This window comes from Urocitellus parryii, chromosome 5 (genome assembly GCF_045843805.1).
Source record: "Urocitellus parryii isolate mUroPar1 chromosome 5, mUroPar1.hap1, whole genome shotgun sequence".
NCBI classification, from domain to species: domain Eukaryota; kingdom Metazoa; phylum Chordata; class Mammalia; order Rodentia; family Sciuridae; genus Urocitellus; species Urocitellus parryii.
In genome coordinates, this window is record NC_135535.1 from 117,911,200 (window position 1) to 117,937,460 (window position 26,261).

The 26,261-nt window shown below is 39.0% G+C and overlaps 1 protein-coding gene across 1 annotated transcript in view; it reads right to left on the minus strand.

Annotated features, from left to right (window-relative positions):
* Positions 1 to 9,120: 9,120 nt before the first annotated feature.
* The window catches only part of Ccdc77 (coiled-coil domain containing 77), a 46,959-nt gene continuing 29,818 nt past the window's right edge, over positions 9,121 to 26,261 (minus strand). The window contains exons 5-12 of the mRNA XM_026410954.2: positions 22,452 to 22,548; positions 20,516 to 20,588; positions 18,172 to 18,263; positions 16,891 to 17,039; positions 12,721 to 12,940; positions 11,117 to 11,242; positions 10,868 to 11,020; positions 9,121 to 9,808 (exon numbers count right to left, since the gene is read on the minus strand). Coding sequence (XP_026266739.2) covers positions 9,662 to 9,808; positions 10,868 to 11,020; positions 11,117 to 11,242; positions 12,721 to 12,940; positions 16,891 to 17,039; positions 18,172 to 18,263; positions 20,516 to 20,588; positions 22,452 to 22,548 — 1,057 coding nt within the window. The 3' untranslated portion in view covers positions 9,121 to 9,661. The remainder of the gene's footprint in view (positions 9,809 to 10,867; positions 11,021 to 11,116; positions 11,243 to 12,720; positions 12,941 to 16,890; positions 17,040 to 18,171; positions 18,264 to 20,515; positions 20,589 to 22,451; positions 22,549 to 26,261) is intronic.

The following is a 26,261-nucleotide window of genomic DNA, read 5'->3' on the forward strand; positions in this document are numbered from 1 at the left end:
GGACCACTGTATCAGGCAGGAAAAAATAAAATTTGAGGTGATATGAGAAGAATTTTACAGTTGCACCAACATCCTCCCCGCTCCTACTCCAGATTCTCCAGAAAAGTAGAGGAGTTTATGATAGGGGCCCTCCCTTACCAACTTCTTTAGGTGGAGTTCACTCTCATGAAGATGTATACGCCAGTCCCTCATATCTTTTATCTCCCCATTTTAGACAGCAAGTGTTTTAACTGCCCATTTGATTTTCTTACTGAACCATTACTCTGAGGATGAAATGTAACATATGTTCATTTGGTCTATTTCTATGCTCACTGTTGGGCATCATGGACCATAAAGTGTGTCCCTAGGTCCAAAGAAATGTAGCTTGGAGGCCCAAGTCAATATGGGATCTACTGCTGCAATCCATTTGCATCTCTTACTGGGTATGCAGAGCCCAATCCAGAGTAAGAGTAAGTATCTATTCTTGTCAAGACCCATTTATAGCCCCCCAGGGCTAATAGCATTGGTCTATTGTAATCCACTTGACCATTATGTGCAGGGCCTCCCCTGGGCAAACTTCCCCAGTCCATTGGCTGTCTCTCTTTTTCTGGCAGATAGCACAGTCTTTACTGGTGTTTTGTGTCTGAGAGGGTATAAGAGGAACCTATCTAGATTTAGCTCATCTCTGCATTGCTGCAGTATCCCCATATCTTCTTGTCAATTTCAGTCACCTTCCAAACTTGGAAGGGCATTCTTCTGATGGGCATCAACGAGTCCTATTGTAATGCTCCCTCAAACTTCCAAACGGCCGTGCCCCATATAGACATCCCTTTAATAGCTCAGGCTATTTTTATTGCATTTCTGTCTGAGATGACCAGGACATTGTTCATTGTCCATGAGTCAGTAAAAACCCAAACACAGGGGCTTCTATTTTGTTTTTACCTTCTATCCTTTAAAATAAAATGTCATCCTTTTGGGTGGGTTGGGGAATGGGGGAAGGTACTGGGGATTGAACACAGGAGTGCTCCACCACTGAGCGACATAGGAACTCTCGTCCACACATCAAGTAGCTCTTTGCTGGCCATCTGAGAGGTGTGTATAAGGCACTGCAGAATCCAGAGTCAGTCCTGGGGGAAAGAGTCCCCCTGGTCCAGTATCTCCTTGCATTTTCCATTTCATTACTGAAATTCCCAGGGCACTGCCATCCCCATTAGAGAGCTTTTCTGACATCATCTAAGACATTGTGGGGAGTGTTTTTGTTTGTTTGTTTTGAGGAAAAGGAAAAAAGAAGTTTTATTGCTTTGCTAGCAAAGGAAAAACACAGAGGACTCTTGTCCTAGTATATGTGAGCAAGTTAGAGTTTTAAGGCGATTGTGTGTCCTTTAGTCATGGGATTGTTCTCATAGCAAGGTAGTAAATGCCCTTTAAGTGGAAATTCATTAGTCCAAAGTCTCAGTGCCTCATTGCTGGGAAGCACTCACAGGGTTATACCATAAGCCCCACTTTAGGATCCACATAGGGCTATCCAATAGATAATTTGTCTCTACCACCATTCCAGTTTCTATTTCTCTGCCTTCCCTTTTTGTTTTGTTTGTTTGTTTGCTCGTACTGGGGATTGAATGCAGGGATATTCTACCACTGAACTACATCCTCAGTCATTTTTAATTTTTATTTTGAAAGTGCAGGATCCTGCTAAGGTGCTGAGGTTAGCCTTGAACTTGTGATCCACAGTCACTGAGATTATAGGCATGTGCCATCAAGCCTGGCTTGCTCTCTCTTATTTGAGAACAGGTCTCTCCATGTTACCCAGGCTGGCCTTGAGCCTCTGGTCTCAAGCTATCCTGCCTCTACCTGCAAAGTAGCTGGGACTTCAGGCATGCACCCCCCCCCTCCAGCTTATATTTTGCCCAATGTGGGGTTAGGGGATGTTACTTGCTTCCGTTTAGTGTGTTTGGTTAATATGGCCTGAAAGGCAGATTTATGTCTTCTGTGTTATAGTACTAGGTAGGGGAAGTGGTCCCCAGCCAGACACATTATCCATCGGTAAAATAGGTAAAGGAGACATAACCACCTCACATAAAGCTTGTTCAAAAACCCAAATTTTTATTCCAACTTTTGCCTCAATTCCATCATTTGTTGCCTTTTCACATTCTCCCAACCTAGCCTCAACTCCCATTAAGATCACACCAACAGGCTTTGATGGATTTGGTAGTACATGCCTATAATCTCAGTGATTCAGGAGGCTAAGGCAGGAGGATTGCAAATTTGAGGCTAGCCTGGGCAATTTAGCTGGACCCTGTCACAAAATTAAAAATAAAAAGGATTGGGGATATAGCCAAGAGGTACAGCGCTCTAGGATTCAATCCCGAGTATCCCTCCCCTAAAAGATTGTGCCTTGGAATCACATTGTTTTGTATTCCTGCATAAGGGAGTAAAAAAAAAAAAAAAAAAGGTTTTTCTCTTCCCCATCTGGCCATACCCACACATGTGCATATGGCCTCATGTTCCTACCAGCGATAGGGCCTTTCTGTCAGTTTTAACCTTGATTAACCAGTCTAACCTCTCCCCCTGGCAATTTCAGGCAGTGTTTCTTATCGCTATCTTTGCCTTCTGGCTTCTTGAATTCCTTAAAACTTGGATAAATGGAGTGGACTTTCTTGTGACCTTTCAAGTTTCGGGGTGGGGAGGGGGTTCATGGAGAGTCCTATTGACCCACCCAACCTTTTTTTTTTTTTTTTTTAGAGAGAGAGTGAGAGAGGGGGGAGAGAGAGAGAGAATTTTTAATATTTATTTTTAGTTCTTGGCGGACACAACATCTTTGTTGGTATGTGGTGCTGAGGATCGAACCCGGGCCGCAGGCATGCCAGGCGAGCGCGCTACCGCTTGAGCCACATCCCCAGCCCCCCACCCAACCTTTGATAGGTACTAACAACATCACGATGTCTGCCATATTCAGCTTGACTTCCAATAACCATCTAAAGACTTCTATACTTCTGGGATGATTTCCTCCATCTTCCTATTCTATTTTTAATCATTTTAATGTCCTTGATATTAGTAAGACCCACACATGGAAGTTGAGACAGCAAATCAGATATGTTTCTTGAAATGTTCACTTTTGTGAATAATGTCACCTAGGGTGCTCCTGTAGAAAGTGTTCCCTTAATCACAGCATTTACCATAACCTGGGAAATGGGCATATTCAGTGGTTGTCTATCTCAGGCACCTGTAATCCCAGTAATTCAGGAGGCTAAGGAAGGAGAATTATGAGTTTGAGGCCAACTTGGTCCATTTAATGAGACCCTGTCTCAAAAAAACAAACAGGAATGGGGATGTGGCTCTATGGTAGGGTGCCCCTAGGTTCAATTCCTAGAATCAAGAAAGAAAAAAGAAAAAAGTAGTGAGCAACAGTCAACCCAAATATGTTCTTCTACTCTGCAGCATTTAAAACTGAAGATACTATTCTTCCACTTTTTTTTTTTTTTAATACTGAGGTTGAACCCAGAATCCCCAGCATTTTTAAATTTTGAGACAGGGTCTTGCTACATTACTGAAGACCTCGCTAAATTTAGGCGAGGCTGGGCTGCTCTAGAACTTGTGACCCCCCTGCCTCAGCTTCCTGAGCCGCTGGGATTGTAGGTATGCCCCATGGTGCCCTGATCACATGGCTCTTTTTCACTTTCATTTTAGTCGTTACCAAAGGCGATAACCAAGGGATTGTGAGTGTAGCGTGCCTCTTGTTATTTTGCATTTCCTTTCATATCCAATGAGACCATTCCTTGGGGGTGAGGTCTATCACCATCTCTAAATTCTGTTGATAACTTTTACCTTAAGTAACTGAACAATACAGTTATGATTTCACATCATGGGTGACTAGGTAGCCACCCAGAGATCAAAGTTTTCTCATCTCCCACTCCATCATACTTTCTCTTCCCAAACCACATGCTTCTGTGAACCAGGGCAGATAACAACCCCCACTCCTGACACCAAATGTGTGTGAAGCAAAAACAAAGTATGTTGTGTTTCCTCTGCTTTCACATTCAACATAGAAGACGTTTGCAACCTCAAAGGTGACAAGGATTTCTCCCTACCAGCAAGTAAGCAATGGATGCTGCAGCAGACACCAGTTGGGTGTCCTATAATTCATTTCTAACACTATCTGCTCAGACATAATGTCAGACCACATAGGTTGAGGGTTTGGTCCCCAAGACTGCCCCCACTTCCGACCCAGTTGCAAGTCTGGGCTTCTGGAAATTGATTATAGATTGGGGTTCCCAAGACCCCCTCCTCTTGTTTGATTTGCTTGCTAGAGTGGCTTACAGAACTCAGGAAAGCACTCTGCTTACATTTAATGGTTTACTATAAAAGATATTTTAAAGGATACAAATAAGCAACCAGATGGAGATATACAGAGCAAAGTCTGAAAGGGTCCCACGCACAGGCTGAGTTTGGGAGCTCTCATCTCTATGGAGTTAGGGTGCACCACCTTCCCAGCGTATGGATGAACTCTCATCAGCCTTCCTGCAAGCTTCCACGTGTTCAGCTGTGTGGATATGCTCAGAATCCTATCTTTTTAGTTTTTCTTTCTTTTTTCTTTTTTGGTGGTGGTGGTGGTGGGAGACTTCATTGCATAGGCGTGATTGCTACTGCTAGTAGACTAGGTGGGGAAAGCCAGCAAGGGCCTATTCAAATTCTTCTTGGCTTCTCGCCAGGATATGGCATAGGACTCCTCTGGAATGACTATCAGGGAAGGGTGGGTTGGAGAATTTCTTTGTGACCAGATCTAAGATAGAACAGCAGGGGAAGATAAAGATTTTTATGACCCACTTTTGGAAGAAGTTAATGAGCCAGGAATCATGGACAAAAAACAAAAAAATATATAATACAACACTGGGGTTTCTACAGCTCTAAAGGTACTTCTCATCTTGCCTCATTCCTCAATTTAATACAGGCCAACTTCTACCCACAAGTACCTGAAATCCCTCTAAATTCACTTGCTACTGAATTGTCAAATCCCCAATTCTAATTTACCTTATTTTTCTACAGTATTTGACAATTGTCTCAACCTCTTTTTTTTTAAATGATTAGAAATTTATATGCAACTGATGTCGGCACACACAATTTAACCTCTTACTTTTTGAATTCACATTCCCCTAGGTTCCAGGACACTTTTTTCTTATTGTTGTTCAGACAATACTAGCTACCCCTCCTCCAACCATTAGTTTTCTCCTCTTTGGTTCTCTTATTTTCTTATTCTATATGTGCTTTCCATCTCTAATCTTATCCACAGTAATCGGTTATCTTTTATATGTTAATAATTTGAAATCTCTATATTCCTAACTTTTCTCCTGACTCCCATTATCCATATTCCCAAATTTGTTGGAAATCTACTTGTTCTCATACACACTGATTTTTTTTTTTTTTTTTTTTTTGGTGGGGATGGTTACCAGGGATTAAACTCAGGGGCACTTGATCACTGAGCAACATCCCCAGCCCTAATTCATATTTTATTTAGATACAGGGTCTCACTGAATTTCTTAATGCCTAATTTTTTGCTGAGGCTGGCTTTGAACTCAAGATTCTCCTGTCTCAGCTTCCTAAGCCGCTGGGATTACAGGTGTGTGCCACCACGCCTAGCTCTCACACACACTGAATCTCAGTTAATGCTGTTACTATAACATGGTTCTCCAAACTGGAAACTTTGGAGTTAAAAAAAAAAAAAAAGGCTGGGGATGTAGTTTAGTTGGCAGAGGACTTGCCTAGAATCCGCAGAGGTCCTCCTGGGTTCAATCCCCAGGGAAGTTAAAACATCAACAAAAACTAAACCAAAACAAAACACAAAGGCTTTGGTATCAGAAAGTATCTTTTCCCCTAACCCTCACATCTCATCTATCACAAAGAGCCCATTTCTATTCTTTTGTTTCTCAAATCTGTCCCTTCCTCTCTATTCTCAATGTCTTTCTTTAGTTTACCCTTGAATTTCTCTCTTGGATAAAGACAGTAGCCATCTTCTCTCTGATCCTGTATGCAGTGAGTGGTAACAGTACAATCTGCTGCGTTGCAAATATTACAGTAAATCTTGGTAGCCCAAGTAGTGTGGTGTGGGTGGAGAGGCAGTGAGAATCACAAGACTGGACCCAAAATAACAGCCAGAGGCTATTTTATGTTGTGAAAAATCACATACATTTTATGGATAAAAAGGTGACATTGCTAAGTTACTCATGTATATAGGCTAAAAGAGAAATTTTAAAAGGCAAAGCAGATGACACTGATGGCTGCTTTCAGATCTTTTGTACCATCTTTTTCATTGTTCCTATAGATACAGCAATAAATCCTGGTAGTGATTACACATTACTCTGGTCTGCAGTACAAAGAATTCCTAGGAAATAAACATCTCACAGATTTATTATTGCATGATGCTTCTCGTCCATCCCTAATTTTTAAGAAAGTGAGTTTGTATTTCCAATTTTCTTTTTACATGTGAATTGTTACCACCAGCTGTTTCAAATTTTGGTTATTCTCCCCCCCCCCCGCTTTTTTTTTGTTGTAGTTTTGTTTTCTGAGATGGGGTCTTGCTATGTTGCACAGGCCAGCCACAAACTCTTGGGCTCAAGCCATTCTCCCATCTCAGTCTTGGAGTAGTAGGTACTAGAGGCACATACCACCATGCCTGGCTCCTCGCCCCATTTTAAAGTAAACCCAAATGTTTTCAATTGATGCAAAAGTCTTGAATTTAGGAATTGCATAATTGTATTTATTGAAATTTCATACAACTTCTAATGTACATTGCATACTGTCTCCTGTTCTTGCAATTCCCCACTCTGTTCTTTTTTGCCTTTGCATGTTATTTCTCCTCTACCTAGAATGCCCAGATTGATTCTGAATTCACTTCCTTTTTCCCCCTGGTACTGGAGATTGAATCCAGGAGTGCTCTAATGGGCTACAACCCCATTCTATTATTAATTCTGATACATGGTCTCGCTAAATTGCCTTGAACTTATGATCCTCCGCCTCGGCTTCCCAAGTAGTTTGGGTTACAGGGTGCACCACCATATCCTAGCTTGAATTTACTTTTTAAATTTGGTACCAGGGATTAAACTCAGGGGTGCTTAACCACTGAGTCACATCCCCAGTCCTTTTTATTTTTTGAGAAAGGGGTAGGTTTAGAACCTCACTTAGTTGCTGAGGCTGGCTTTGAACTTATGATCCTTTTCCCCCACTTTTGGTACTAAGGAACTTAACCACTGAGCCACATCCACAGCCTTTTTAAAAAAATATTTTGAGACAGGGTCTTGCTGAGTTGCTTAGGGCCTTGCTAAATTGCTAAGGCTTTGAACTTGTGATCCTGTTTCAGCCACCTGAACCACTGCAATTACAGGTGTGAACCATCACGCCTGGCCTTGAATTCACTTTTATGATTCTGCTTGAGCCAGGCATGGTCACACACACCTGAAATCCCAGCAGCTTAGGAGGCTGAGGCCAAGGATTGTAAATCTGAGGTCAGCCTCAGCAACAGGGAGACCCTGTTTCAAAATAAAAAATAAAAAGGACTAGGGATTTAGCTCAGTGCCCCTGTGTTCAAACCCCAGTACCAAAACAATAGCAGCAACAACAAAGCAAACAAAACAAACAAAAAATGGAAAGATTCTGCTCAAAGATACCTCCTTGAGTCATCTTCTCTGCTGCTTCTATCCTATGCACCTATGGCACTGCTTTTCATTCATTACTAACTTGAGTGTTTTTCTTTTTACCATAACCACCAACCATTGGAGAACAAAGACTGTCTCAGTGTTTTTATTTATTTTTTTGTACTAGGGATTTAACCTAAGGGTACTTTACCACTGAGCTACATCCCCAGCCCTTTTTAAAATTTTGAGATGGGGTCTTGCTAAGTTGCTGAGCTAGCCTTATAGACATGTGCATGTGCCACCATGCCCAGTTTTAGGTTTTTTTTTTTTTTTTTTTAAAGAGAGAGAGAGAATTTTATTTTTTAGTTTTCAGCGGATACAACATCTTTGTTTGAATGTGGTGCTGAGGATTGAACCCGGGCCGCACGCATGCCAGGCGAGCGTGCTACCGCTTGAGCCACATCCCCAGCTCCAGCTTTAGGGTTTTTATACAGAAGAACCAGCACATTTCTAATACCATAATAATTATTTTTTCTGGTACTGGGGATTTAACCAAAGCGTGTTTTACCAATGAGCTTTTTATTTTGAGACAGGGATTATAGGTGTACACCACCATGTCTGGCTTAAGATTTTGAATGAAGGAATGAATGGTATTAACTACATCTTGGAACCTAAATGACAATGGTAAACAACTGGTAGAAATTAAAGCCAAAATATTGATAATATTTAACCACAATTGAATATACTATATGCTAGGCACCAGACTGAGTAATTCGCGTATACGTATTTTTAAAAACTGACATATAATACCATCAGCTCCAGAGGCTGGGACAGGAGGATCCCAAGTTCAAAGCCAGCCTCAGCAATGGTGAGGTGCTTAGCAACTCAGTGAGACCTTGTCTTAAATAATACAAAATAAGGCTGAGTTCAATCCCTGGAACCCAACAACAAAAAAACCTGACATATAACTCACATACCATAAAATTCACTCTCGTATTAAAGTACACAGTAATTTAGCTAAAAATGGGTAAAGTTGCTGGGCACAATGGTTGCATGCCTATAATCTCAGCAGCTTGGAAGACTGAAGCAAGAGGATCACAACAAAAGTCAGCCTCAGCAACTAAGTAAGGCCTTAAGCAAAATAAGGGCTGGGATGTGGCTCAGTGGTTAAACATCCCTGAATTCAATACTCAGTACAAAAAAAAAAAAAAAAAAAAAGTTTTAGTGTCATTGCCCTTGTACTATTCTTACTACCTCCAATACCAGATGATTTCAAGAGATTTAATTTGGAAAAACTTGTACAAAACTGCAGAGGCTAGGAAACAAGAAAGCACTTTTGAGATAAATGAGACATTAACAAAATATAAACATGGTTTTAACAAGACATATAGAAAACTCAAATATTTTTGATTACTTATTTTATTGAAAACAGTTAATTTGAAATATATACATTATTTAAAAAACATGTTATTGATACAATGTCAAACTTTTCATAAAGGATCATTTCAGTCTCACTCCTGCCAAAGTGGCACCTCTATTTTTCTAGAATCATTTGCCTAGGAGTAGGGTCTCTACTGCCCTCTGGTGGTAATTCAGGAGATGCTCATGATGGAAGAATTCCAAAGTTCCATGGCTGAGTAGTGCAAATTTGCCAAGTGCTGCAGCTTTCTCTGCATAGGAGGAAGGCAACTTTAATGAATGTCTTTATTCCTTTAGAAAGTGTTCTTCCTAATGACACTCAGCCAAGTTCTTAGCAAAAAACACTTTCTCCTAAATTTTCATCTTGTTTTAAAAAACAAAACCTGTTAAAACAAACAGGAGAAATAATGTGGGAAAGCCTCAGAGTAATTCAGGCTATAATCCAGACTCCTCAAAAGGTTAACAGGAGAGTGAAAATTACGAATAAGGCTTAGTATACAAGATAAGCTTTTTAGTGCTCACTTTGATTCTTCACTTTGTCTTTATAAAAACGGATACTCCAGTCAACTGTAAGTCTTTTTGGGAGCAGATAACCTTTTCCTAGATTTCAGGAAACTGACCGCCTCTGAAAGTAGACATCAACAGAGCCTAAGTTCATTCTCCAGACCGAACACTTTGGATTTGATGTTCTTCAGTTCTCCTTGTATCTTGTGTGCCCGTCTATTGCTGTCCCGGACCTCACACAGAATGGCAAGGTCCTGGTTTGCCCGGGTATTAATTGTTGCCTAAAGATTTGAAAAAAGAAGAAACAATTATGGCATAAGACAGGGAAGAGATTTCAAAAAGAGCAGACCGTGCTGAATGGCATCTTTTTATGGGATATTTAGTACACAGAATAAATTCAATTCTTAGTTTTTCAGTAAAGGCAGAGATTATTTCCCATACAACAGTAGAGAAGCCTCGAAAAAAGAGTGCAATAAACAAAAATGGGTAAAAAGAAGAGATCTATATAAACAACATTATTGGTAAATCTGCTAAAGAATAAGAGGAAATACCTCCTCTTTTTTTATTATTAACCTTGTTCAGAACATAGTTATCATTTTGGATATATGGATGACTAGTTAAATCTCTAAGAAGGCTCTTGATGCAACTTGGCTTCTAAAAAGCTCTGTCTGTCTGTCTGTGAAAATTACTTTATTAATTACTCACTTTTCCCATTTGTCCAACAGACATAATTCTTTAAATTTACTTCATGAATTGGGAGGGATGACAATTTCTTTTGTTTGTTTCTTTTTTTTTTTTCGGGGGGTGGGGTGGGTACTGGGGATTAAACTCAGGGGCACTTAACCTCTGAGCCACACCCCCAGCCCTATTTTGTATTTTATTTAGAGACAGGGTTTCACTGAGTTGTTTAGCACCTTGCTGCTGCTGGCTTTAAACTCAGGATTCTCCTGCCTCAGCCTCCTGAGCTGCTGGGATTACGGCGTGTACCACCGTACCTGGCACCAGGGATGACAATTTCTAAGTTTTGTTTAGATAGAAGTATTAATGATACAGTCATTCAATTATTTCAGTCTATTTTGGTTTTCTCTGTAGTGTGTACTTGTTGAATTGATTTTCAGGGAGACTAGAAGGGTGGTGATCCTAGTGTCTACCAGCAGGGAAATGGCATATCTTTCTTTTTTTTTTTTTTTTTTTTTTTTTTTTGTGGTGCTGGGGATTGAACCCAGGGCCTTGTGGAAGCTAAGCACATGCCCTACCACTGAGCTTCAATGGAGCCCTCATGATCATGTTCCCACACTTCTACCCTTTCTCTTTTGTGGTAATTCAGGACCAGAGATTACCTTATAGAGCATTTGCTCTAAGTCTTTCAGTCTCTGTCGGAGAACCTTGATATCTGTCTTAAAGCCTTCTACTTCCAACATACGTCTGTGCTCTAAGGCCTCATAGCGTTTTGTCATTATCTGTAAACGCTTACTCATCTTGTTAGAGCGATCCTATATATGGAGAATAGGAAGGCATTTAAGAGGAAGGAAGCATTCCCCAGTCACCTACACTTCCCACTCCATTTTAAGTGGCAGAGAATTTTGTACCTTGAAGATCTCTCTCCTCACTCCCTCCTCCTCTCGAATTTTGGCAAGTTCTTCTTCTAGAGCAATGCACTGCTCTTGGTACATGTTAGACAACTTTTTCTCTTGTGCCAACTTATCCTTTAGGGACTGCAGATTGAAAGGACAAAAAGCATTAATACTAAGTTCTACAAATTAGATGATTCAATTAGCACTTAGGTAATGAAAGAAAAGAAAGAAGGGATTTCTAGAAATACAAAATGAGTTAAGGAACAAGATGGCAAGGAACCTTGGAGAACATATGGAAACCTACAATTTCTTTTTTCTTTTTTGGATGGAGACTGAAATAAGGACCTTAAGCGTGCTAAACAAGTTGCTCTACCATGGAGCCACATTCCCAGCTCCAAACTTCCAATTTCTAGATTACTTTTTTAGCCCCTTTTTGAAAGAAATCCTTTAAAATAAAGACAAATGGGGTCACATAATGGAGCTCAGAATTTGTCCCAAATAAAATGTTACAAAAATGTTTTGGGCCACGCTTCTAAAGAAAAAACATTAACTAACAACAATAACATGTTTTTATATGTGTTTCATTGAATAGCAAAATGACCTTTTAAAAACTTTAAATATTAGAGTTTGGTGCAGTAGTGTACACCTGTGGTTCCAGCTACTCAGGAGGCTAAGGCAGGAGGATTACTTAAAGCCCAAGGGTTCAAGGTCAACCTGGGTAATATAGTGAAACTATCTCAAAAACAAAACAAAAAAATCTTAAATCAGATGTTACTTACGTAAACACAATCCTTAGAAGACAACGGTTGGCACTAAGTTCATATTTTTTACCATGACCTATCTGCCCACTCTTGTAAGCTTCTTGCCTATCATTTCCTCCTTGCTTAATCTTCTACAACCGTGATATCTTTCCTCTTCCTTGAATGTACCCGAGGGCCTTTAAACTTCTTCTCCCTTTGCCTGGAATGCTCCTTCCCTAGGTCTCCTTGGCAAGTTTAGTTCCAGAAACATCAGACATAAGAGTGTCCCTGTGCTCCCCTTCTGAAATGGGCTTCCAGTGATTATATGCAATCTTCATATAATTCTCTATTCCTTAATATCTATCACTTTTTATAATCTATAATTTTCTTGCTTATTTGCTATTGTTTGTTTTTTTCATTAAATATAAACACCAAGCCTGGTGTGGTACACACACCTGTGATCCCAGTGACTTGGGAGGCTAAGGCAGGAAGACCGCAAGTTGGAGGCTAACCTCAGCAGCTTGGTGAGACCCCCAGCAACTTAGCCCTGTGATAAAGCACTCCTGAGTTCAATCCCCAGCACCTAAACAAAATAAAGTGGGATGGAGATGTATTTCAGTGGTTGTGCCCTTGGGTTCAATCATCAGTACTGCAAAAAAAAACAGTAAACACCACATGGACAGATCTTGTCTAGCCTATGTACTGCTGTAGCCACAAAGTCTAGCCCATTTGTTAATGATCAGCTATTTTGGGCTGCTGCTACCCCAGCTTCCTTGACTGAATGGATTATATATGATAATATGTAGGTTCTTTGGAATTCTCTAAGTTCTTGTGGTGTTCTAGAAAAATAAACATTTCTCTAAGGTATCAGGACATTACCTTAATATATTCATTTTGGGTATGATGACTGTCATGTAAAACTGGCATAACTTTTCCAATTTTATCATCTTTCTTCTTATTCTGCATCCTGTATTGCTTAATCTTTGACATCAACTGATCTTTTTCAAGCATCCATGTCTTCTCTTTAGTTTGGTTTTCAAATCTCAATTTCAAAAAGTCTTTGGTGCTCTCATAGAGCAGTTCTTGGGTATGATGGAGACTATGAAAGAGAGGACAAGCATGGACATTAAAATGCTTATATAGTACATCTGAAATATAGGGTTATTCCATAAAGGAAGACAACGGTTCTTTTCCAATTGTACAATATATGAATCTTATAAAATATTAGCAGTCTTAAAACCACACTTATTCTGATCATTGGCAACCTTATTTTTTTAACCAGGGATCAAACCCAGGGGTGCTCTACCACTTAGCCATATCATCAGCCCTTTTCATTTTTTATTTTGAGAGAGGGTCTTGCCAAGTTGTGTAGGGCCTGGCTAAGTTGCTGAGGCTGGCTTTGAACTTGAGATCCTCCTGAGCTGTTGGGATTATGGGTGTGTGCCACCATGCCATTTTACTGGGTAAGGGTAATGTATCTACCCGTGCTCCCAGGTTCATAGATTAGCCTTTATAAATTTTCTCTATGAAGTCATCTCAATACTTAAGTCCATTTTAATTTCCCATTTCTTATTTTTTAAAAAACTTTTTTAAACTTTATTTTATTAGTTTACTTTTTAAAAATGTGGTGCTGAGGATTGAACCCAATGCCTCACACATGATAGGCAAGTGCTCTACCACTGAGCCACAATCCCAGCTCTCTTATTATTAATTTTAATATATACCTTATCTCATAATTCAACACTTGTTTATATATATATATATATATGATTTTAAATATCAACCTGCAGGATGTTCCCCAAAGTATATACCTTATTTATAATGTATTTTTATGCTACTATGAATAGATTTGCAAGAATACTATCTATCAACTACTAGACATATACAGGCACTACATAGATTCCTGATAACTATTCTCAAGATTTAGAAATTGAAAAATGATGTTTGTAGTTTTGAAAATGAATATCCCTGCCAGCATTGTGGTGCATACCAGTAATCGCAGCAACTTGGGAAGCTGAGGCAGGAAGATCACAAGTTTGAGGCCAGCCTCACAAACTACTGAGATCCTATATCAAATAAAAAGGACTCTGGATGTAGGTCACTGGTAAAGCACTCCTGGGTTCAATCCCCAGTAAACAACTCCCCAGAAATCCCTGGAAATCAGCAACTCATTAATTTAACACCACCACCTAGAAAAATTCTATACTGAATGATTCAATTACCTACAAGAATACTAAGTACCATGCAGCAATAACTAGTTTTCCAATGAAAACCTATTGCTATATTCACTTAATTCTTTTTATGATTAACAGGGTACACAGATAGAGGAAAATGATAGCACTGTGCCAGGCACAAAGTAAAGCAAATGTAACCAGATGAATATATATATGTATTAGGGTATATGTGTGTACACAAACAGAGAGAAAAAAGAAAAAAAAAGTAAACACACGGGGATAGACTGAGTCAGTTACCACAAGGATCTCTCCTGTTTCCAGTGAGTAATTTTATTCTATTTTACATTATATTCTCAATTACAAATTAGGAAAGTATTGTCCAGTTAATATACAATGATTTGAGAGTGACACCCAAAGGACAATCATTAATGACCTAGGATTTTAGGCTATTCAATAACCTTAGAATGATCTATCTAGGGCTGGGGTTGTAGCTCAGTGGTAGAGTACCTGCCTAGCATGTGTGAGGCACTGGGTTCGATCCTCAGCACCACATCCGAATAAAAATAAAATAAAATAAAGGTATTATGTCCATTTACAAAAAAAAAAAAAAAAAAAAGAAAGAAAGAAAGAAAAAAAAAAGATCTATCTAATGGACAAAATTGACCAAGCTTATATATGCAAATAATGCTAAACCAAATTACAAATTATGGGCTGGAGTTGTGGCTCAATGGAAGAGTATTTGCCTAGCATGTATGAAGCCCTGGGTTTGATCCCAAGCACAGAAAAAAAAATTTTTTTAAAATATTTTTTGTTTTAGTTGTAGATAGACCAAATTCCTTTATTTATTTATCTTTATATGGTGCTGAGGATGGAAACCAGGCCACACACAAGCGCTCTACCACTGAGCCACAGGCCCAGACCCCAGAAGAAAATTTTTAAAAAAGATGTTTAATGTAGAAAAGAAATGGCAAGGTGCAACTTGTGTGTGTGGCTACTGTGTACACAGGGTAGGACACAGGCTATATATCAAGACCTGAGGAAACAAAAGACAATCTACTATGAGGTGATAAGTCATTATGGAGGCACAGTAATCATTATGGGAACGTGGAAAGGAAGAACTTAATTTGGCCTGGATGTCTTCAGAGAAGGAGTGACAATGCTTATTATCAAGGTGCCTGCTATATAAACAAGAGTTATTAGTCCGGCTGAAGCACAATGTGAACTAAAGCAAGAGGGAAGGAGTTGAAGCTCAAAGATTAATTTGATGTTAGACAATGGAGTCCCTAAGAATTTATGCTTTATAACACAGTAAATGGGAGAGCTATCAAATGTGGTTTTTATTTATTTTATCTTTTCTTTTATGGGACTAGGGATTGAGCTGCAAGGCCTGTGTATGCTAGACAAGCATTCGACCATTGAATTATAATACCCAGCACTTCTTAAAATTTTATTTTTCGATAGCATCTCACAAAGTTGTTAAGGCTGGCCTTGAACTTGCAATCTTCTTGCCCCAGCCTCCTGAGTAACTGGGACTATAATTGTGTGCCACTATACCTGGTTCAAATGTTTTTAAGCAGTTGGTAACTTCTAATAGAGGAATTAATTCATAAGGAAGGTTATAAAATACAAAGAGAAAAATGATAGGAAGAATAGTTAGATTATTACAAGAATTTAAACAATACAATTGAATCAACAGAAATGAAAAGCAGAGAATTTCTTTTTTTTGGTACGGAGGATTGAACCCAGGGGCACTTTATTACTGAGCTTCATCCCCAGCCCAGTCCTTTTTTATTTTGAGACAGGGTCTTGCTAAATTGCCCAGGCTGTCCTTGAACTTGCAATCCTTCTGCCTCAGCCTCTCAAATAGCCGGGATTACAGGATTACACCACCATGCCTAGCCAGAGAATGAATTTAGAAGACTTGTTGTCTTCTAAATATATGGTTTGTAATTAAGAAATGAGAGACCTGGGAGTTGAGGATGATCCTGAGGTTTCAAGGTCGGCAAACTAGATGGATGTAATGATATAAAATTAAATGGGAAAAAGAGTGAATTAGTAAGTTTGAGGTTGGGGGAGGGAGGATTTATTGAGAGACATAAATAGTTTGGTTTCAGTAGTGGTAAATTTGAGGTGTTCAAACATATTCAACAAAGGATGTCTTTTTTTTTTTTTAAATACTTTTAGTTGTAGATGGACACAATATCTTTATTTTTTTATTTGGTGCTGGGAATTGAACTCAGTGGCTCACACATGCAATGCAAGTGCTCTACCACTGAGCCACAACCCCAGGCCTAATTTTTTTAAATTTCTCCCCCCCCCCCTTTTTTAACCTTTATTTTATTTTTATGTGGTGCCGGGGATCGAACCCAGTGCCTCACACATGCTAGGCAAGTGCTCGACCACTGAGCCACAACCTTGCCATATCTTTATGGCACAAATCTGGCCACTGGAACTAAACAAAAGACTAAAGATGGTTAAATCAAAGAACAAGAGAGCTGGGTGTAGATTTGGTGGTGTACATCTGTAATTCCAGAGGCTTAGAAGGCTGAAGCAGGAGGATCCCAAGTTCTAGGCCAGCCTTAGCAATTTAGCAAAGCCCTAAGCAACTTAGTGAGACCCTGTGTCAAAGTAAAAAATTAATAGGGCTGAGGATGTACCTCAGTGGCAAAGCTCCTCTGGGCTCAATCCCCAGTACAGATGCTACAGTACAGAACTGTTGGCTTTTTTTGAGTGCTGGGGATCATAAAACCAGGGCCTTGTGCATGTCAGGCAAGCACATTACCACTTAGTTATGTCTCCAGCCCAAGAATTGTTAACTTTTAAGCTACTCAGAAAAACAGGACACCTGTTAAGTACATGTTTCTTGAGCATTCACCTTTTGGTTAGTTCTTTAATTTTGTCCTGATTTCTCTGGTGCTGAACTTGTATCTCCTCGATGCGAATCCGTCTGTCCTCCATGAGCCCTTCGACTTGCTCTCTAGAAAACTTGGACTGCTCTTTTAGCTGCACCTGCAGTGCTTCCACCTAGACAGGCGACAGGGGTGAGGGATCCACTCCTGTGTGCACTTAGTTCATAACACTAAAAAAAAAAAAAAAAACCTTTCCCAAAAAGAAAGCTAAAGTAAAACAAACCTAAAGCACAGCAGCAAAACAAAGAGGAGAAAAGTCTCAACTCTAATCTCTTTATTCATGTCTTATAAAGTGAGGTTAGGCTACAGAAGAGCAGACTCTTTGTCTACACTAAAGCCCATATCTACATCACACAGAGAAGGCAACAAAATTTTATTTCCCCAACCCTATCTTGCCTTTTCACTGTCTCCCTTTTAAGAGGTACTGCATGCATAGAAACAGAATGACTCTGAGTTTTTGATTTAAAAAAATAGAGCAAAAGGAATTTAATGTAATTTCCTTCTCTGATTCTGAAAATACTGGCCAAAGGTAGAAACTGTCATTTAAATCAATGGGAGAAGGATAGAAACTTCAGTGCAATAAGATAAAAGATGACACCATAGGACATATAATTACCAGGTAACAAGAAAATGATTTATTACTTTCCTAGACTTTAGAACTCATGAACTAAATAAATGGATATAACTGCAAATGTTGATCTGTCAGCACAGAAAAACTTCCCTCTATAATTCTCTTGTGTTCCTCTAGGCCAACCACAAACTGAATTCTTACTTTAAGATGGCTTTGTTGGGTAGAGCTTAGCAATATGAACTGAAGGTTTAGAGAAGTACTTCTAGAATGTTCAAATAGAGAATAATGGTTTTAAACTATAAACACTTAGAAGAGCCGGGCGCAGTGGCACATGCCTGTAATCCCAGAGGCTCGGGAGGCTTAGGCAGGAGGATCATGAGTTCAAAGCTAGCCTCAGCAAAAGCAAGGTACTGAGCAACTCAGTGAGACCCTGTCTCTAAATAAAATATGAAATAGGGCTGGGGATGTGGCTCAGTAGTCAAGTGCTCCTGAGTTTAATCCCTGGTACCCGCCAATAAGCACTTAGAAATTAGGAAAACCTCAATTTTTTAAAATCACACGATGCCTAAATAAAACCCATGTGAAATGAAAATACTTGCATGATACTGAAGGAACATTTTACAAAGCTAAACGTGTGGACAGAAATCATCTTGGTCTGCCAAAATAAATCCATTACCTGTAGGATGAGTGTTTCTATGTCTCCTTGGTAATGCTTAGAACCATATTCCTTCTCTCTTATTGATGATCTTTTTTCTTCTTCTTTAGAATCTAAATTAGAAAACAAATATCCATCAACAAGACTACTCAACTTTTCTTTCTGCTATTTAATTTTCAACATTACAAAAAGAAAAAGTTTCAGCATTATCCATGCAGAGGAGTTCAGTTTCTTTTACCTATGACAGAAGGAAAGGAAGGCAAACACACAATACTTATAATGCTTATTTTTTCAAGTGGGAATTTCTGTAAGTAAACTCTATAGGAGTTCTCCTAGATAATCAGATTTACCTATCAGCAGAATCAACTACTAATGTTCCTTTGCATTGCGTCTACTTTCTTTTATTTTTGGTACTAGGGATTGAACCCAGGCATGTTCTACCACTGAGCTACATCCCTATTTTGTTCATTAATATTATTGATTGACTGATTGATTGTACTAGAGATTGAACCCAGAGGCACTTAACCACTGAGCCACATCCTCAGACCTTTTTATTTTTTATTTCAAGACAGGGTCTCACTAAGTTGCGTAGGGCCTCACTAAATTCCTGAGGCTGTCCTTGAATTGCCTCAGCCTCCAAAGTTGCTGGGATTACAGGCATATACCACCAGGCTCAGCTGTCTACTTTCTTAGTGAGATCTTACTTAATCAGAATGCATAAGGAATAAGAAAAACTAAATTCAAATATTTTGGTTATGACATATTAAACAAACTTCAAAACACAAAGTTATTGTTTTAATTTTTTAATTATATATTTTTTTAGTTGTAGATGGACACAATACCTTTATTTTATTGTTATGAGGTGCTGAGGATTAAACCTAGTGCCTCACGCATGCTACGCCAGTGCTCTATCACTGAGCTGCAACCCCAGCTCCAAGTTATTTTTAAAATAAGCAACACTATGGGCTAGGGTTGTAGCTCAGTGGTAGAGTGCTTGCCTAGCATGTGCAAGGAACTGGGTTCCATTCTCAGTACTGTAGATAAATAAATAGATAGATAAATAAATAAATGAATAAAGGTCCATTGACAACCAAATAAAAGCAACACTAGTACATACACACAATGGAAGATCACTCAGCCATAAAGAAGGATGAAATTATGGCATTTGCCAGTAAATGGATGGAACTGGAGACTATTATGCTAAGTGAAATGGGCCAATTCCAAAAAAACCAAAGGCTGAATATTCTCTCTGATATGTGGATGCTAACTCACAATAAGGTGGGGTTGGGGGAGAATAGAAATTCACTGAATTAGACAAATGGGAATGAAGGGAAGGAGGAAGGATGGGATAAGGAGATACAGTAGAATGAACTGGACATAACTTTCTTATGTTCTTACATGAATATACAACCAATGTAAATCCACATCATGTAGTTACAACCACAAAAATGGGAAGTTATATTCCATGTGTGTATATCAAAATACATCCTACTGTCATGCATAACTAAAAACAATAAAAAATTTTAAAATAAAATAAGCAACACTAGGGCTGGGGATGTGGCTCAAGCGGTAGCGCGCTCGCCTGGCATGCGTGCGGCCCGGGTTCGATCCTCAGCACCACATACCAACAAAGATGTTGTGTCCGCCGAGAACTAAAAAATAAATATTAAAAATTCTCTCTCTCTCTCTCTCTCTCACTCTCTCTTAAAAAAAAAAAAAAAAAAAAAAAAAAAAGCAACACTAAAAATTACACTGAGGGGGCTGGGATTGTGGCTCAGTGGTAGAGTGCTCACCTGGCCCTGGGTTCGATCCTCAGCACCACATAAAAAATAAAAAAGTAAAGGTATTAAAAAAAAAATTACACTGAGGTTGCCAGAGCCTGGGAAGTATATAGAAAGGAAAACAGATGCAGGGGTATTGCTGGATCAGAGGATGATTTCTAATGTTCAAAAGCAAAGTGGGATAACTATGGTTGATGGCAATCAATTGTATATTTCAAAACAGCCAATGCAGAAGATTTTAAATGTTCCCCAAACTAAGAAATGATAGGTGATTTATATGTTGATTTTTTCTGATCTGATCACTATATATCATATACACTATTGAAATGCCACCCTGTGCTCCATAAATATATATGATTGTTATGTATCAATTTAAAAAATATTAAAACAAAGAATAAAAGAAAATATGTACTGAATAAAGTGCAGATTCTTAGATGATTCAAGAAGCTCGGTAAGATCTTAGATCACCAGAGGCATCATTATGAACATCAATTATCACTTGTTTAGTAGGAGAAATTTCAAATTATTTGTGCTGTGATTTTTAATTCTGCATCAACGAGACTTTCTAATAACATGGTTGTTACCTGGTTTAGGAGCTGAAGAATCATTCTGTTCACATACACCAGCAGCCTGAATAGTGTTTTGAAAAATGCTGACCTAAAGAACCAAAAAAGGATAAGTAGCTTTCCTGTAAGTGTGAAATTTTACTTTTTAGCCTTAATTCTGCCGATTCCACACTATTTTTATATTAAATTTGTCAAAACTGAATAATTATGCAATAAGGATGTTATGCATGTGAGAGGCAACACAAAATTTTTTTTAGATAAAACCTAGTGTTGATATAAACTAAAAAATAAAATTATAAGGATATTTCACAAAACATGCTTAAAAAAAGTGCTCTTTTACAAGGGCCTTTAAAGAAAGTAATAGAAATATTATATATTACAGAAATATTCATATGTAAATATAAGTAAAAACGCTAATGAGAAATTACCTATGAAAAGTGAAAAAAAGGAACTGGGCACAGTGGTTCCAGTGACTTGGGAGGCAAAAGCAGCAGATCAGGTTCAAGGCCAGTTAGGCAACTTAGGGAGACCCTGTTTCAAAATAAAATAAAAAGAACTGGGGTTGTAGCTGAGTGGCAAAACATCCCTGGGTTCAATCCCCAGTATAGGGAAAAAAAAAAAGTGAAAAAATGGAAACAGTAAATAGTATATACATATATGTAAACATTTCTTTCTTTCTTTTTTTTTTTTTTTTTTTTTTGCAGTGCTGAGAACTCAGAGCCTCCTGCATGCAAGGCAAGTACTTTATCACTGAGATCTCTCCAGTCCAGTCCTATATAATTACTTTTTTAAAAAAATTTTGTTTTTTGGTACTGGAGTTTGAACCCAGGGACGCTTTAAAACTGAGCTACATCCCAGCCTTTTTTAAAATTTTTTATTTTGAAACAGGTCTCACTAAATTGCTTAGGACCTTGCTAAGCTGCTAAGGCTGGCCTTGAACTTTCGATCCTCCTGCCTCAGCCTCCCAAATCACTAGGATTATAGGCATGTGCCATCATCCAGGCTCCCACATAAACATTTCTATAAGAATGGAAAAAAGAACTGGAAGCATATATACCAAACTATTTTTTTTTGGTACTGAGGATTGAACCCAGGGGAACTTAAACTCAAGCTGCATCCCCAGCTCTTTATATTTTGAGACAGGGTCTTGCTAAGTTGCTTTGGCTGGCCTTCAACTTGCAATCCTCTTGGCTTAGCCTCCTGAGTTGCTAGAAATTACAGGTGTGCTCCACCATGCCCTGCTATATTAAACTATTAATAATGCGGGCTGGGGATATAGCTCAGTTGGTAGCGTGCTTGCCTCACATGCACAAGGTCCTGGGTTTAATTCCCAGCACAACAAACAAACAAACAAAACTATTAATAATGGTTCATTTCTGGGTTAGAGGATTAGGGGAAACTGTCATTTTTATATGATAGATCTCTGTACTGTTTTTTTTTTTTAATTTTTTTTTAGTTGTTGATAGATCTTTATTATCTACATGTGGTGCTGAGAATCGAACCCAGTGTCTCACACATACCAGGCCAAGTGCCCCAGTCCCAGCCCTCTGTACTGTTTTTTAATAAATACCATGTATTACATTTGTAATCAGTATAAATCAAGATTTTTTAAAATCTTAAATACTGAAACTTTCTTTCCACAAAGTCTGCCCATTTTCCTCTTTAAAATATCTAAAATATCTACCCCTCTGGGCTTTATGTTTCTTTTTCTTTTTTGTGATGCTGGGGATAGAACCCAGGGCCTCATGCATGCATGCTAATCAAGCATTCTACAATGGCTTTAGGTTTCTAAATGGGGAAATGGAGTAAACAACACTACTTCCCAAGGTTTCTGAAGGAAAATGCTTTGCAAACTTAGGTCAACACAGTACTGTACTGGTTAACTACTCTCCATAAGTTTTCTTTAGCAAGTGCTGAATTACTGACCCCCATTCAATACCCAAAGATTACTTACTTTGTGGGGAGGCTCCTTATAAAAATAGGTCACTTCTCCAGTGTCCGTTTCCACAAGAGCCAAGAGATTCTGAATCTTTTTCTTGTCTTCTAGTTCTCTGCAATTGTCACAGAAAATTAGCACACATCATGGATCCCAAGTAAGTAACCTTTTCTGTTTCAAGGATCTCCCTTCTGACTTGTTTTTAAAACAGTAATCTCAAATTAAAATTAAATAAGACTTACTTAGACCTCAGCTATAGTTAAGACATCAGGTATTTTTATCTAGGAAGTCAGAGATGAGGGATAGAAAATAATTTCTCAGCTGGTCTTAGACAGTAACTCGTGGATGGAGAGGTGCACTGCCTAGATCCTTTTCTTCAGTACTGATGGGCTCATTCCCTGACTGCCAGGAATGTTGCCCACAGATGATTCACAGTAGAATCTCTCCAGAACTGCCCTCAGCCAAGGGGAACTACTTCACTGACTCATGCCTCCCATTCCTCAGGGACGGCCCACATCCAATACCTGGTCAATGAGGGAGTATAAACACCCAATCTCCTTGCCTTGGAGCCCCGTGTGGTGTTGGCTGAAATGTGTGGTGTTGGCTGAGATGTGCTGTAACTGAATCACAGTGGAAATTCTCCATCTGTCCAGTTAGGCTTTTTCCTTATTTCCTCAGAGGTGATTATTCCTTAGAGCACTCCCCCAAAAACTTCCTGCAAGCAAATCTTCATTGTGCAGTTTGTTTCCCAGGGAACCCAAACTGATACCAGACAGCTGATAGCAGATCTGCCAAGGAAGCAAACTCTAAAGAGGAACTTCAGAGCTAGTGATATGGAGACAGTTCATAGAACAAAGTGTTCCTAGGAGAAAGAGCAAGATAGATGGGGAGTTAACAAGGTACAGCTTAAATAATCAAAATAACCAAAGATGGAGAAGAGGCCTAGGGCTGTGCTCCATAAGAAGTCATAACCTTGGGTGCTTTTTTCCAGACTATTAGCTGAAGAGGAGGCTGGATCTCCTAGAAGGCAAAGACCTGTGACACTACAGCAAGTGTACAAGGTAAATGATTGCCCCCAATTCTTCACCACAAGACCTGCAGTCATTCATTCAAGTAGTTACACCAGGGTAAAAAGAATACCCTGGCACTTCAAGGATTGCTGTATACATGATCTGAGGTGACACTGATACCTGGTTAATGTGAAACATCACCATAGCACAAGGCATATGGGGACCATGGGATAAATAGAATTTTGGTGCAGCTCACAGTGGTTCTAATAGATTCACAGATCCAATCAACAGACACTTTCCCAGTTACTAAATATATAAATAGAATGCACATCCTTGGTAGTTGGTAGAACCTCCAAATTTGTTTCTTGGCCTCTGGGGTCAGAAGCCTTTGACACCATACTCAGTCAAGATGGTAAAAAGACTTAAACAATGCAACGAGGAGAGCCTTATCAACCCCTCATTTCATTCATTAGTATGACTTTACAAAAGAAGTTTGGATTCTGGAGAATAATAGCAAATTCTAACCAGGTAACTTCCAATTTCAATCACTGTGCCAGATGTAGTATCTTTGCTAGAGCAGATTAATGTGATCTGAGGTACATGGAATGTGGCCACTGATAAAGGTGAATGCATTCTTTTCCATCCCTCCAAGGACCAAAAGCAGTTCACATTCATGTGAGGTGGGCAAGAGTATACTTTTATAGTCTTTCCCTAGTGCCATGTTAACTCCTTTGATCTTTGTCAGTACAGTATAAAAGGATCTGGTTATGGTCATTCCACAGATCACATTTTTTTTCCACTATGGATAATATATTAAGTTAGAAAGCATGGAAAAGAGATAGCAAATGCACTGAAATCCCTAGTAAGATAAGTGTGTTCCAGAGGATTGGAGATAAACCTGACAAAGACATTAGTATAGATTTTAGGGATCTGATCTCACATGCCAGAACAATCCCTCCAAAGTAAAAGACAAAATTATTGAACCTTATAGCTACTACCATCAAGAAGGAAATGGAATGCCTGAAAGGCCTTGGAGACACATATTCTACACTTTGGGATACTGTTCTAACCCATGTATAAAGTAACATGAAAAGTGAGCTTTCAGTATGGCCAGGGCAGAAAGGAGGTTCTGCACTGGGTCAAAACTTTGGTACAAGCAACTCAGGTCATATGACCTGAAAGATCTTATAGTACCTGTGGTTAGAACAGGAATCATGAGGAGTTTTGGTTGACCTTATTATAAGAATCACAATAGATCCTCTCAGAGTCTGGAGCAAGATCATACCATCTAGAAGTAAGAATTAGAACATTTTGAAAAGCAGCTTTTGTCATGCTGCTAGATCCTGCCAAGATGAAGTGCTTAACTATGAGATATCCAGAAACCACACAGCTAACTCCTTTTAAAATGATGCTGGGGCTGGGGATGAGGTTCAGTGGTAGAGTACCTGCCTAGAATGCATGAGGCCATGGGTTCAATCCCTAGTACCACATACAGACCCACAAAAGATGGTAGGAGCTAGACATGGTAATGCACACCTATAATTCCCAGCAAATTGGGAGGCCCAGGCAGAAGGATTTCAAGTTCAAAGCCAGCCTCAGCAACTTAAGGAGACCCTCAGCAAATTAGTGGGACCCTGTCACAAACAAAAAATAAAAAGGCGGTTGGGGTTGTAGCTCAGTGGTAGAGCACTTGCCTAGCATGTGTGAGGTACTGGATTCCATTGTCAGAACCGCATATAAATATCAGTGATAAAGTGCCCCTGGGTTCAAGCCCTAGTACTAAAATAATGATGATAATGATGGTGGAGACGGGGACTGGATATCTACATGCAAAGAATGATACTGGACTCTCAATATAATCTATAAAATTTATTCAAAGCTGGGCGAAGTGATGCACGCCTATAATTCCAGTGGCTTGGGAAGCTGAGGGAGGAGGATTACGAGTTCAAAGCCAACTTCAATAACTTGGTAAGACCTTGACTCTAAATAAAACAGAAAAAGGACTGGGGATGTGCTCAGTGGTTAAGTGCTTTTGAGTTCAATCCCAGATACCAAAAAAAAAAAAAAAAAAAAAAAAGGCTGGAGATGTGTCTCAGTGGTTAGGCGCTCCCGGGTTCAATCTCTAATGCCAAAAAAATAAAAAAATAAATTTTACTCAAAATGGATCAAACATCCAAATTTAAGTGTTAAGGCTATGAAATTCCTAGAAGAAAATCTAGAGGAAAAGCTTTTGATATTGGATTTGGCAGTGGTTTCTTGTATAAACCAAAAGCAGAAATAACTAAAAAATAAATAAATAAATTGGACTATAACAAATTTAAAACTTTTGTGCATCAAAGGATGCCAATAAGAGAGTAAAAAGGCAATCTACAGAATTGGAGAAAATATTAGCAAATTATGAATCCAATAAGGGTTTGATATCCAGAACATATAAAGAACTTCTACAACCCAACAATGACAACAAAACCACCCAATTAAAAAATGGACAATGGCTAGGTGCAGTGGCACACGACTGTAATCCCAGCAGCTTAGGAAGTGGAGGCAAGAGGATTTTGAGTTTAAAGCTAGCCTCAGCAATTTACTGAGGTGCTAAGCAGCACAGTCAGACTCTGTCTCTAAATAAAATACAAAATAGGGCTGACAATGTGGCTCAGTGGTTGAGTGCCCCTGAGTTCAATCCCCAGTAAACCCCCCCCCCCAAAATGGGTTAAGGACATGAACTGACATTTCTTCAGAGATACAAAAATAGCCAATAAACACATGAAAAAATGCTCAACATTGTCATTAAGGAAGTGAAAACAAAATCATAATGAAATAC